General features: G+C 34.2%; 1 protein-coding gene across 16 annotated transcripts in view; it reads left to right on the forward strand.

Moving 5' to 3' along the window:
* Window positions 1-13,342, forward strand: part of LOC6042640 (MAP/microtubule affinity-regulating kinase 3) — a 111,801-nt gene that overhangs the window by 51,409 nt on the left and 47,050 nt on the right. For 14 of the 16 annotated variants that reach the window (XM_038252763.1, XM_038252765.1, XM_038252769.1 and 11 more), the window contains 4 exons: window positions 305-525; window positions 598-879; window positions 976-1,169; window positions 10,838-10,950. In XM_038252763.1, the coding sequence (XP_038108691.1) occupies window positions 305-525; window positions 598-879; window positions 976-1,169; window positions 10,838-10,950 (810 nt within the window). The remainder of the gene's footprint in view (window positions 1-304; window positions 526-597; window positions 880-975; window positions 1,170-10,837; window positions 10,951-13,342) is intronic. The other 2 variants (XM_038252766.1, XM_038252780.1) reach the window with 1 other exon arrangement.

Raw genomic sequence — 13,342 nt, forward strand, 5'->3', positions numbered from 1 at the left:
GGGTGAATCTTAAGACTTTGAGTGAGCAACACGTTGCGTTGAAGGAGGCGGAGGGTGGTCGTAATTGAGCGGCATCTTGGAGCAGATTTGTTCTAATAAAGTTAGATGACGACGGCGTGGGGGACAATTGGACACGTTTCTTGGAATAGAAGCACGAGCTGTAGAGATGTGACAGCGGGTCCTAAGTGCAGAAATGCAACATCAAAGCGAAATAACTTTGATTAATGCTTTTCTGGGAGAGCTGAAATTAGAATCCATTTGTATAGGAATCTAATGCTGGTTCTATTTGATTCTTTCTTTCCAGGTTCGGATAATGAAGCTGCTGGACCACCCGAACATCGTCAAGCTGTTCCAGGTGATCGAGACGGAGAAGACGCTGTATCTGGTGATGGAGTACGCGTCCGGCGGCGAGGTGTTCGACTACCTGGTGCTGCATGGCCGGATGAAGGAAAAGGAGGCTCGGGCCAAGTTCCGCCAGATCGTATCCGCCGTCCAGTACTGCCACCAGAAGCGAATCATCCACAGGTGAGATTGTTTAGGGTGGTTCGTCAGAATTCATTGATCTAACAACCCGTCCTTCTCCACCTCATTTTGCAGAGATTTAAAAGCGGAGAACCTGCTGCTCGACAGCGAGATGAACATCAAGATTGCCGACTTTGGCTTCTCGAACCAGTTCACGCCCGGCTCGAAGCTGGACACGTTCTGCGGGTCGCCGCCGTACGCCGCCCCCGAGCTGTTCCAGGGCCGCAAGTACGACGGGCCCGAGGTGGACGTGTGGTCCCTCGGCGTCATCCTGTACACGCTCGTCAGCGGGTCGCTCCCGTTCGACGGGGCCACGCTGCGGGAGCTGAGGGAGCGCGTGCTGCGGGGAAAGTACAGGTGAGTTACGTGTAAAATTACATCCTGCTAAATTACATGAAATATTTTCCATGTTGGAGTACTTGTTCTTACTGTTGACCTTTCTCTTCCCTTCAGAATTCCCTTCTACATGTCGACAGACTGCGAGAACCTGCTGAAGAAGTTCCTCGTCCTCAACCCGGCCAAGCGGGCCAGCCTCGAGTCCATCATGAAGGACAAGTGGATGAACATGGGCTACGAGGAAGACGAGCTGACGCCCTTCACCGAACCTAAGCCCGATCTGAAGGATCAGAAGCGGATAGGTAAGACGGGTACTGTATTCCAGACTAATATCTTTCACTTGCTGGCGTAAATCCGTTGTGTTTTTGTGTTCTGTCTTTATTCTTCATAATTTTTAAACATTTACGATGAGAAGTCCGAATAATATTCTCGTCAATTCTACTCCACTCTACTACTACTAGCCAGTAATACTACTGCAGCCCCCGCCCCCTCTCTCCCCCTTCTGATACACACACACATATAAATAGTCTCGTTCAAGTCTAAACACATTTGTTTGTAACCGAAACCCCCCCTCCAAAACCTCAACCTCTCTTAAATGAAGAAAAAACAGCCCAGGTCGGATTGCGTCACGTGGTTACGAAGTGCTGTTCGTCCCCTTAATTCCACCCAAGTCCGTTGAAGCTTTTGTTTTTGTTTTTACCTTAACTCTCTACCCCCTCAACCTCCTCCCCCCCCCCTTCTGCAAGCAACCATTTGCAAATTGAGCAACGCGCGCGCGTATCAAATGTCCATCCCATTTTATCTGTTGTTTTAGTTCTGCGTTTTTTGCTGTCTCCTTAAGTTGTTCTATTTGTGGAACGGTTTTATCTTTAGCCTCTCCGGTCAATTTTTTTCGTTTCGTTGATTCGTCTTATTTGGTTACTGTTCGTTCATTTTTGCAGCGAAATTAGTTTCCTTCCATTCATTCAAGTCACTCCGAAAATACACACACACCCTCACATACACATATATAAATAGGAAACATTTGCGCGCGTCACCCACGGGGTTGTCCGGAATTTCGCGAACGTGACGTGTTTCCACTTCTTATTGCGTACCCGAAAAAAAATAGACGATTTCTCTGTGGTATTTGCGGACAATGGCATTTACCGGAAAATATGTTTTGTTTTGACGAAAGCAACACCCAAAAAGCTTCGCCCACCCCCTATTTAACCCCGCAAACCACAACCACCTACTACTAACTCCCCATAGAGAAACGTGCCGGAACGGGAAGGACCACCTCGGCCAGTGTTGTCAACAACAATTCCGGCAGTAATTGTCTTCAGCCGACCAGGAGCAAAACTGTAACACTCACAACTAAAACATCGTTTGTCTCTTCCACGGTTCTAACATTTACTTTATAACATTTATAAAATTTTTAAACTCCTTTCCACAACCCCCGTAAAATTATCTGTTGCTCACCTCCTTAAAAACAACATCCTTCTTTTGTCCAATTCCCATTTTACCCCACATCCCCTTCCAAGGAATGACTCCCAAAAAAAAACAGTATTTTGTCTTATTTCATTATTTGTATCTTTCTAAGGAATGCCCAACTTGAGAATGTTGTTCGTTATTTGTGTTTTGGTTTGTCGGAATGCCTGTTTCTGTTGTTCGGTGTCGTTTACATGTTGTTACCCTGTTCCGGGTCTGCCAGTTCATGCAGTTCCCAAAAACGAGTTTCATTTCCATAGAATAGAGAGAATGTTGGAGCGAAGAGTCCCTGGAAGAATCTAAGAGGTGGCTAGTGGATGGATTTGTTGGTCACTGGAATTGTGATGCTTGAACAGCTGCGTGAAATTCTTGACGATTTTTTATACATTCAAATTTTCTACATTTGTTCAGTCAAAGTATAATTTGTTAACCAAGCAAATAAAATGCATGCCTTGCCTTTTAAAAAAATTGCTTTTGATTTGCTTTAACAAAAACCTTTTTGCAACTCCATTGTGAAACTACTTTCTTTTCCTGTCATTCTCGAATGACGAAACGGTCTAGAATCGACAAATAATACTTTTTGGTGAATTGACTAAAAAAAAATTAAATAATTAACTAGGGGAACTATACCCTTTCTCAGCCTATTTCTATTATCGGTCTATCAGCACTTTGATCATGAATTACAGCTTATATAAAGTGTTTTTGACTGTTCCAAAGTAATAAATAGCTCAAAAAAAAAGTGAGCAAGCAACTCTCCATTGTTGAAACATCTGAAAATGTTGATTTAATAGCAGAAACGGCAAAAGTGATGAGAAATGGTCGAACGGCTTAGTGTGATTAAAATAGGTATATTTCCCCTACCTACAACCTGCACCTTGAGATATTTAAAATTCTGCATCAAAAGATCGCACAACAAAAGATCGAAAGCAAAGGAAAACAAATTGAATTCAAGTCATCTTTTCAGAAAATTATTTATTGGAATTTCTAAATTATGCATCATAAATATCTTTGAATCATAACATACACAGTTAAAAACATACATGATAATATTACATCTGAAAATGTGTAAATTTGTCACCTTACCAGTGTAATTTCACTTTTCAATCAAAAGTGAGTAATATTACATCATAAAAGAGGTAAAATGAAACAATCTGGGCCAGTAATTTGAAGATGCTCCCTTCAAGTCTGAGCCACTTTAATTCTACACAGAAAAAATATGCGAATTTACTCGACACGTAAAAAATGAATTACATGTAAACTCAAATGATGTAAACGTGAGATTCGACGTAAACGGTTGAATCACATGTAAAATCATGTTTTTACGTATAATTTGTTGCAAATTTACATCAAATTGCATTTAAATTTAAATGTTTAATGACGTGCAAAAGTGTTACATCATAAATGATGTAACATTCGGAAATATTTTTTTGTGTGTAGGTCATCCATGCCACATGGCCTGGTTATCACATCAAATCAAATAATAAAAAAAAAAACCTTAAATTTTACACCTTCAAAAATTACATTCAACTTCGGAAAGGAAATTATTATGCATCTAGTTTTTTAAGAAGCTGAGAAAAAATGTTTAAAATTTCATTTCGGGCCTCTTGAATTTTCACTGTCCTTACACTCATTCGACTTTTTTTTTCTCGAACATTTCATCAATATGTTATTTATTTTTTTTTTTTGAAGATTGCAAAAATGATCATTGAATATTTCTTCTTTTCGTTTAAAATTACACAAACAAAACCTTTTTTAAGAAGTATATATTGAACTTTTTTGTGACAAAAAAAAACTTTTTAATCTCTGGTGCAATATTACCGAGTAAATTTACATGTTTTCGTGTGTAATTGCAATTTTTTCACATAATTTGTTTTAAGAGAGTTATTATTTTTTGGTAAGTTTTACAGTTTTTGTATTTTTTTCTGTGATATTTTGCATTCTTCTAAGAATGAGTTTTTTTAAATATTTAACTGATTAACTTTGGAAAGGGAGTTCTGTATTCTTTAAAAAAGATCCATCTGATAATGTATGAAGCTGAAAAGAAGAAAAAAATTTATTTTTAAATTTTGAACAGTTATTGTTTGAAATCTTATTTTTTACTACTTGAATGATATTTGTATTTACTTTTTTCTTGCACATTAAAAATGTTTAATTTTTGGAGATTGAAACATTTGATCGTTGAATATTACCTCTTTTCGTTTTAATTTTGCCTCAATCTATGTTAAAATATTAAAAAATTCACAAAAATATGCAAATATACACATTTTAGAAGTATCACCACATTATAATCTGACACAAAATCTTGCATTAACCCTGATGCAATATTACCATAACTTTTTTTTACTGCGTTTTATTTCCACTTCATAACTTTAAAATGTTCAAATAGATAAAATTGAAGGCAGTTTTGTCTTACGAGTAAATTTACATCTTTTTCTGTGTACTCTGTTCACTTCTTTCACATAAATTGGAGTCAAATTACATGAAAAGAAGGTAATATCACGCCATCAAATTAACAGCTTCCAAAGTCACGCATTTTTACTGTTTTAACAAAAAATTGACAAATGAGCCAATTTGTCTGAGATTTTTAGATGCTTTATAAGCAGAGCAGTTCTCTCAGATTTCGGTCATTCGATTTTTTTTTTTTGTATTTTTTAATCCAACTGAAACATTTTTGGTGCCTTCGGTATGCCCAAAGAAGCCATTTTGCATCATTAGTTTGTCCATATAATTTTCCATACAAATTTGGCAGCTGGCCATACAAAAATGATGTATGAAAATTCAAAAATCTGTATCTTTTGAAGGAATTTTTTGATCGATTTGGTGTCTTCGGCAAAGTTGTAGGTAAGGATATGGACTACACTGAAAAAATGATATACGGTAAAACAAATTTTGGTGATTTTTTATTTAAATTTTTGTCACTAAAACTTGATTTGCAAATAACATTATTTTTATTTTTTTTTATTTTTTAATATGTTTTAGAGGACATTAAATGCCAACTTTTCAGAAATTTCCAGATTGTGCAAAAAATCTTTGAGCGAGTTATGAATTTTTGAATCAATACTGATTTTTTCAAAAAATCGAAAAATTGGTCGCAAAAATTTTTCAACTTCATTTATTGATGTAAAATTAAATTTGCAATCGAAAAGTACTTTAGTGAAATTTTGATAAAGTGCACCGTTTTCAAGTTAAATCCATTTTTAGGTGATTTTTTTGAAAATAGTCGCAATTTTTCATTTTTTTAAAAGTTTGTGCGCATGTTTGCCCACCTTTGGAAAAAAATATTTTTGAAAAGCTGAGAAAATTCTGTATATTTTGCACTTTTGAACTTTGTTGATACGACTAATTTTTCGATTTTTTGAAAAAATCAGTATTGATTCAAAAATTCATAACTCGCTCAAAGATTTTTTGCACAATCTGGAAATTTTTGAAAAGTTGGCATTTGATGTCCTCTAAAACATATCGAAAAAAAAAAATTGTGTTTTTCTGCAAATCAAGTTTTAGTAACAAAAAGTTAAATAAAAAATCACCAAATTTTTTTTACCGTGTATCATTTTTTCAGTGTAGTCCATATCCATACCTACAACTTTGCCGAAGACACCAAATCGATCAAAAAATTCCTTCAAAAGATACAGATTTTTGAATTTTCATGCATCATTTTTGTATGGACAGCTGAAAAATTTGTATAGAAAATTATATGGACAAACTAATGATGCAAAATGGCTTCTTTGGGCATACCGAAGGCACCAAAAAAGTTTCAGTGGGATTAAAAAATACAAAAATTAAAATTTATGAAAAAAGACCGATTTCGTAGAGAATTGCTCAGCATTGAATAAGTTTGGTCCAAAAAACTCGAACTCGATAAAGTTTAAATTTGCGTTTAAATTAAATTAATATATCAGTTTGTTGCATACTTGTTCCACGTGAAATTTTGACAGATATTCGCTAGTTATTTACAATTATTTTAGAAAATCCTAAATTTAAAAAAATAAGAAAATTTCAACACCGTTATAACAATGATTTAAATAAATATAGAGCAAAATATTCAAGACATGATCATGAACAGAACCTATTGATTGTGACATAATTGATTGACTCTTAGTATTTCAAATACTTAAAAATTTCATAAAGGCGATAAGAAAAAAAATCTTCTGGTTTTAAATATTTTTATGAACTCTATACATTTTTGTTGATATTTGATTGCCATTTTTCAATATAATGATTTTAAATTAAAATGTTATGTTCTTTTTCTCAAGCGGTTTTTTGGAACCTGATTAAAACGAATTTTGTATCACTAGATAACAAGTATTTTTTGGAAATCGTATTTGAAAAAAAAAACCAGTCACGTTTCACAGCAAAACAATCAACTTTTTGTGGTTGTGTTTTTGCACAATACCTCAACCCTTAAACCGGACATTGTCTGGAATCTAGACTAGTCAAATATACAAAGAAATCAAAACACAAAACCTCGTGCATATCCTTAGTACCCACCCACGCTACCGTAAACAACGTGGCACGTTTCCAGTGCAAAAACAAATCCACCAATTAGTCTAAACCTCGAATCAACAAACCATACAAAACTGCTGCTGTGCAAACAGACGGACAGAGCGCTTTCCTCTGTTATCTGTTACTATCAACCTTCCCGCCCGAACCCCAAGTCGCCAGTGTTTTCCTTTGTCACCGTCACCGTTTCCCGCCCTCGTGACGTCTTTGTCTTCATCGCAGAAACAATTCATCCTCCTCCAGCAGCTGCCGCAGCTCCGATATCTTGTCGAGAGCTGGTTAACCCCCTTATTTTGCACAAACTAAATTGCCATTTCTCCGCACGCAAAACGTGCCACCACGTGCGCGAGCTTTCCCTTAAGAATCCGGGGCTACTTAGTAGCCAGCAACTGAGCAAACGTGAGCAATCTTTCTTCGCTTTTCGCTGTAATTTGCTAATGTGTCCCCCTCTCGATTTAATTTGCGAAAATTTCTCTCTCGAAAATGACCCCCCCTGCTTTAAAATTGGAGCGACTTCTGGAAATTAATTTGCCCGCAAATGAAATGGAAACCTTGTGCGTGGGCGGCGATGTAATTGTTTCTGCTTTGTTTCTCTCTCGGCAAGTGAGTTTCAAATTTGATGAATGAAAACGGTTCAACGTCCTCCGCCTCCTGCTTCCCTCTTCCAAATCCAGATCGTCGACAGTTTCGTGTGTTTGTTGTTTGTGAATCGAACCCCCGGAGGATCGCCAGCAAATCCATCTTTCTCTCTGTTACTAACCCAATATTTGGTATAAGTCCCCCCCCCCCTCCAATACACGAAATATATCGCTGATAATACACATTCATGTGAAATTGGGCAATTCTCTGCAAAATCGGATTTATTATCGTTTTTGATGGGTGACATTTTATTTAAACATTTGTCGAAAATCAAATTGCAAAATTATAAACTCAAATACCTGTACCATAATTTTTTTACATTTGTTTGAATTTCTAAAACTTAGAAATTTTTTTGCATTTTTTTTAATTTTATTTTTAATGAAAAAAAAAAGAAAAAAGAAACCAATTTGGTTCATCAGTATGTTTTATATAAGTATCTGTATTTTTTTGGAAAAACATCTGTATCTTGAGAAGGAACTTTCTCATCAATTTGTTCTCAGTTTCGGCAAAGTTGTAATTTTAAAAATATTATGACTTTTCGGAACACAATATTCACGCAGAAAAAAACATATTTTTACCGTTTATTTAATTTTAATTTTTATCACTCAATTTGGCCTATATTTCAATATCGATATCTTGGAAACTGTTGGATCGATTTAAAAAAAAAATATTGAGAGAGCACAATATTTTAGAAAAAATGTTTATTTAGGCTGATGCAAAAAATATATAAAAATTGAAATAACACGGCACAGTCTCAACATTTGAATAAAAAAAGTGTTTTAAAATGCATTTTACAGTAGTTCCGTTGGTTTTTGCAATCATAAGCTTTCAAAAAATGTAAGATTTGACAAAAATAAAATTTTTAGCGAAAAAAAACTTTTGCATCGACATTTTTTAATAATTCAAATGATTTTTGAATAAACCAAAATTAGCTTTAAAAAATGTCTCCACAGTTTCAACATTTGCATGGAAAAAGTGTTTTAAAATGCATTTCGTACTAGTTCAGTTGTTTTGAAATCATTAGTTTTAAAAAAATGTAAGATGTAACGAAAACACAAATTTCAGCGAAAAAAAAACTTTTTGCGATAATAAACATCGAAAATTTTCAAAAATTTTAAACTTTTTTAAATCAACCCAAACATTTAAAAAAAATTACTCTAAACGTAGGGGAATGCATTTCAAATTGATTTCAGCTGATTGCACTTAAATTTCCATTAAAATTTTGAAGTATTTTGATAAAAAAAAAAATCTGTTGCTTGATTTTTTGGGCCACCCTTGAAGAGGAGGAGACAAAAACTTTTAATAAAATTTGTAACAGCCTAAATGCCGAGAAAAGCATTTTAAATTAATTTTAGTTGATTGCGCATACGATTCTATTGAAATTTTTGAAGTTTCTAGAAAGTTTTTTCGGATAGGGTGACAAAAACTTTCTAGTAAAAATATTTGTACCAGCCTTATTAACTTTAAAAAATCGATCAGCAGTCAAAAGTAGTAGCCAAAATAAATTCAGTTGAAAAATGGGAACATATTTTGTGACCAGGGATGGAATAATCGCGAAAAAATCAATTTCGCTTGCGAACTGCGAACAATTCTCCTAGAAAATAAATCTGCTGATGATTTTTTTGTGAATTTCCTTTTCAGCACCAATAATATTTATTTCACTTTTTTTACACGCATTGCCCATCTACAAAATGTGACAGGTTATTTTTCGACGTGTGACGTTACACTTGCAAGATGAATAATCAAGATGATGATTTTTTTAGATTCTTTTTACCGTTCTTTCGTGCGCGAGAGAGGAGAGTCATGCTCCCTTCGGATTTTTTCTCTTGGTGAACATCCAAAAATTTTCTTTTGATGATGATTATTCCATCGCTGTTGGTGACCCAGAAAAAAACTGATTTTTTATTTAAAAAAAACTTGAAGAGGCTTTGTCGTACCAACCAGCAATCCAAGCCACTAAGTCTGAAAAGGAAAATTGTAGGAAATTTTCTCACCCTTTCGCATTTTGCCTTTTCCTTCCTAAATTTATAAATTGCAAAAAAAAATATCTTTAAACATTAATGTGGCATGAATCCACACCATTAACACCAATATTGTGAAAACTTTAAAATTTTGCGAAAATTATTAACCTTATCCACAATCATGTCAAGTTTGATTTACAATTTTAGAGTTTTTTTTAATAGATCCTATAAACATACGAAAAACAATAGTTTATAGGACCTTTTCAAAAATAAACCTCTAGAATTCTAAAAGTTATTTTTTCGTTTCAATTAAAAAACATGCTTTTAAAACCTCAGGTTACACATTTTTGAAAACGTATAATTTAAAACATTTGTTTTGGTTTTACTTTTGAAATTATTTGTCTAGAAAAATCTGTAAAATTTTAATTCTAGCGGATCGACCTTTTATAGTAAATAACTTCACGTGAAACCCTTTTTTTTTAGAAAATTTCAAATACTTTGTGTAATACCATAACAATTTTATTTTTTTTTGTCAATTTTCTGAAAGTTGACAATTTTACTTGTTAAGCTCACAAGTCAGAATGAAAGCATTTGATAGCATCTGAGGAAGACAGTGAGCAAAAGAGCAACTCTCTTGCTTCCATAATCTGTTCGTTTCTCTTGCTTTAATCTCTCAGCTGGTAACCGGTGTCCATGACATAGCCCGATAACTTTCTTGAAAATTAACTTATGTTGACATTAAGTATACACTTTTTCAAAATAAAGTTGAGCTTTTTAAAAAAAAAATTTATGAGAGTAGTAATTTGAGATAGCTTTTTGAATTATGGTTAAGTCAGGAATAATTTATAACAAGTTGGTTTTATCATAACATAATTTTTATTTTTTTATCATTCCTTTGACAATTGGGGAAACAATTATTCCGATTTCGTAGAGAATTGCTCATCTGCATTCGATTCCTTTTTCCCCATCCAACAACATGAATTCATTTTTCGTTTCTGCATTCTGGAATGGAAGAATCGTTGTTCGTTGTTGCCCGTGTATTACTCGTTATCGTGTTACAATTATCCGTACTGTATTCGTACCGTACCGTCGTCGTCTCTATGCTGAGCCGAAGAAGAAAAAAAAACCGTTCTAAAATATTTACTTTTGTTCTCTCTTTTTTGTCTTTTCTTATTTTTCGCCACCACCACCAACCACCACGAAACCACAATCATCATCATCGACCTGATTCAAAAAACAAAACCAATATCCAATATCAATCAATCATCAAAATCGTCGTCGTCGTCGTCTGGTCGCCATCACCAACCGAACCAAAAAAACCTGCAACATCGTCGTTGTCTTGGCTTCTGGAAACACACACAAAAAATAATCGAATTTTCCATAATCGAATAAAACAAACAAAAAATCTGCAGAAGCGCTAGTCGCGATGGGCTACAATAGGCAAGACATAGAAGAATCATTGACATTCACCCGATACGATGATGTATTCGCCACTTATCTACTTCTCGGAAGAAAGAGCACGGACGTAAGTTTTTCCCGCCAAAAAGTTTTTCTTTCCACTCTACCACTCTATCTATCTCTCTGTCTTTTGTGTAATTTGAGAAAAAAAAAATCGAGCGTGTTATTTTCCCCTTTTCGGCAGTGTTGATTTACCGTGCACTGACTTGCCCCGCTCCCCATCCTCCCACTCCTTCTTCTAGTATTTAAGTCAAAAAAGTTTGATTCCCACCTTGCTCTTAAGTTGTATCCATTAGTTCTAATTTCAAACGAAACCCGCGCGCCAACGCGAGTTGTTTTGTAGTCACCTTTTTTTCCACCAAGTTTTGCACCCACCGCGCGTTGGAAGTAATCAGTTGAGAAAAGTTGGCCTTCTTCCTTAAATTTGTACTACTAGCAAAACAAAAATCGAAAACCCAAAAAAAAGATACCCACCCGGAAAAAAGTTGTGTTTCATTCCTCTCATAGTTCGGATCACTTCTCTCTCTCTTTCATCTGTCAGTAGCGAACTCATGTTCTAAATGGTTATTATTTTTGTGTTCCTTTCTTAACTTTGGTTGATTAATCATTTAATCAGTTGGAAGTATATCTCTGTGGTATTAACTTCTTTATTTCCGGTTTTAGTTTGCCTGGTCACTTCCATCACACATACACACACGGTATCATGCTTTGAACTGCTAATTTGCACCGATTCCGTAGTGTTTGAGAAAAGAAAAAAAAAACAACTAGTGTTGAAATTAGAACTAAGGATCTCCAAACGAAAAGCAGCTGGCGCCACACACTGCGTTGAACGATTACAGGGTACAAAGGAACAAAAAAAAGTAATATTACATCTATATTTGAGTACATTTTTTCCACCTCAAAAAGTGTGTAAATATAACTTTTTAAAAGTTATTCAAATGTTATAGTTCGAATTTATTTGAAAATATAGTGTAATTTTACCTCAACAAGTCTGTAAATGTTACTTTTTTTATTATTATAATTATTATTCTTTTTTTACATTTGAATTTATTTAATTTTTGCAGTTAAAAAACCTAAATTTTAATGGTGTAAATTTTCAATGCCTGTTGAAAAGGATGAACTACACTAAAGTGATGGTGAATTTACACACTTTTTTAGGTAAAATTATAGTTTTACAGAAAAATGTGTATTGATATCTAGTTGTAATATTACATACCATGTTTTTTTCTGAACTATGTACAAACAATAGCCTCCAACACATGCCTAAGTTTTCAGACAATTATATGGTTATATAAAGCCATAAGAGAAATTTAAGTAGAATAAAAATTCAGTATTTTGAGAACAAATTGATTTGATATTATCGGAAAAGAATGCTTAACTTTTATGTGTAACAAGTATGATTCCTAGAAAATTATTTTTAGCAGGACGCATCAAAATATCATGGTTATATTACATTTGGAATTAAATTCACCTTCGAAAATGTGTAATTTTACCTGTTAACAGTTAACAGTGTAATTTTACTTTTTCAACTTAAACCTAAGTACTAAAAGAGGTAATATTACAATAATAATATTTTAACATAATTTTAGTGTGTAATTCTAATAAATACCTACTCTTTTTTCGAAGACTTCAAATCAATCAAAAGAGTTTAGTTTCTTATTTAAAATGACCAAAGTTTAATTACACACAATTTATAAGATTTTGTTTATCAGAAAATTTGTAATTTTACGTAAGAAACGGGTAAAATTTTCATCTTTTGTAATTTAAGTGAAATTACTGTGTACACAGTAAATATTGTGTAGATTTGTGAAGTGTAAAATTTGATAGTTAATATGACCTCTTTAATGTAATAAAATTACCTCAATTGCCTCATTAAAATAACACATTTCTTCTGGCATTATTTGTGTATTGTGTAAGATGAAAATGTATAAATTACATCAAATACAAAAAAACTTATAGGGAAATTCTCATCCAGTTCTAAACTTTTAACTGAACACACATTTTTTTTTTTCAAATTAATTTAGAGCAACTTATAAAACCCTGCCAAATACAGCATTCACGCCCACGAAGGATGTTTACTTCCACACAATAGCAGCCAGAGCCAGCCAGCCAGTAAATTTATCAAATCAAACAGTAATTGTCAACAGTGCGGCTTGTGGACGAGGCAGACTTTGAGCCGTCGCTCTGTCTCTTTCTCTCTGAGTTTAAGTAAATTGCCCTAATGAAGTGTCCTGAACACATCTTGCCGCTAGGGCATCTGCCTTGTGGCCGCATTCTAATAAATTTAAATCAACTCAACTCGGCGACTCACGTGTCCATAACACGCGACCTTGCAAAGTAGCTTGAAGCTCATGTAATCGTTCAACGCGGAACGCCGAATTAGGCAACCTTCAAAAGTTATTATTTGTAACCTTGCTCCTATAGAGATCTCCACGGTTTCTCTCACGCACACCATGATT

Source organism: Culex quinquefasciatus, chromosome 2 (assembly GCF_015732765.1).
Source record: "Culex quinquefasciatus strain JHB chromosome 2, VPISU_Cqui_1.0_pri_paternal, whole genome shotgun sequence".
Taxonomy (NCBI): domain Eukaryota; kingdom Metazoa; phylum Arthropoda; class Insecta; order Diptera; family Culicidae; genus Culex; species Culex quinquefasciatus.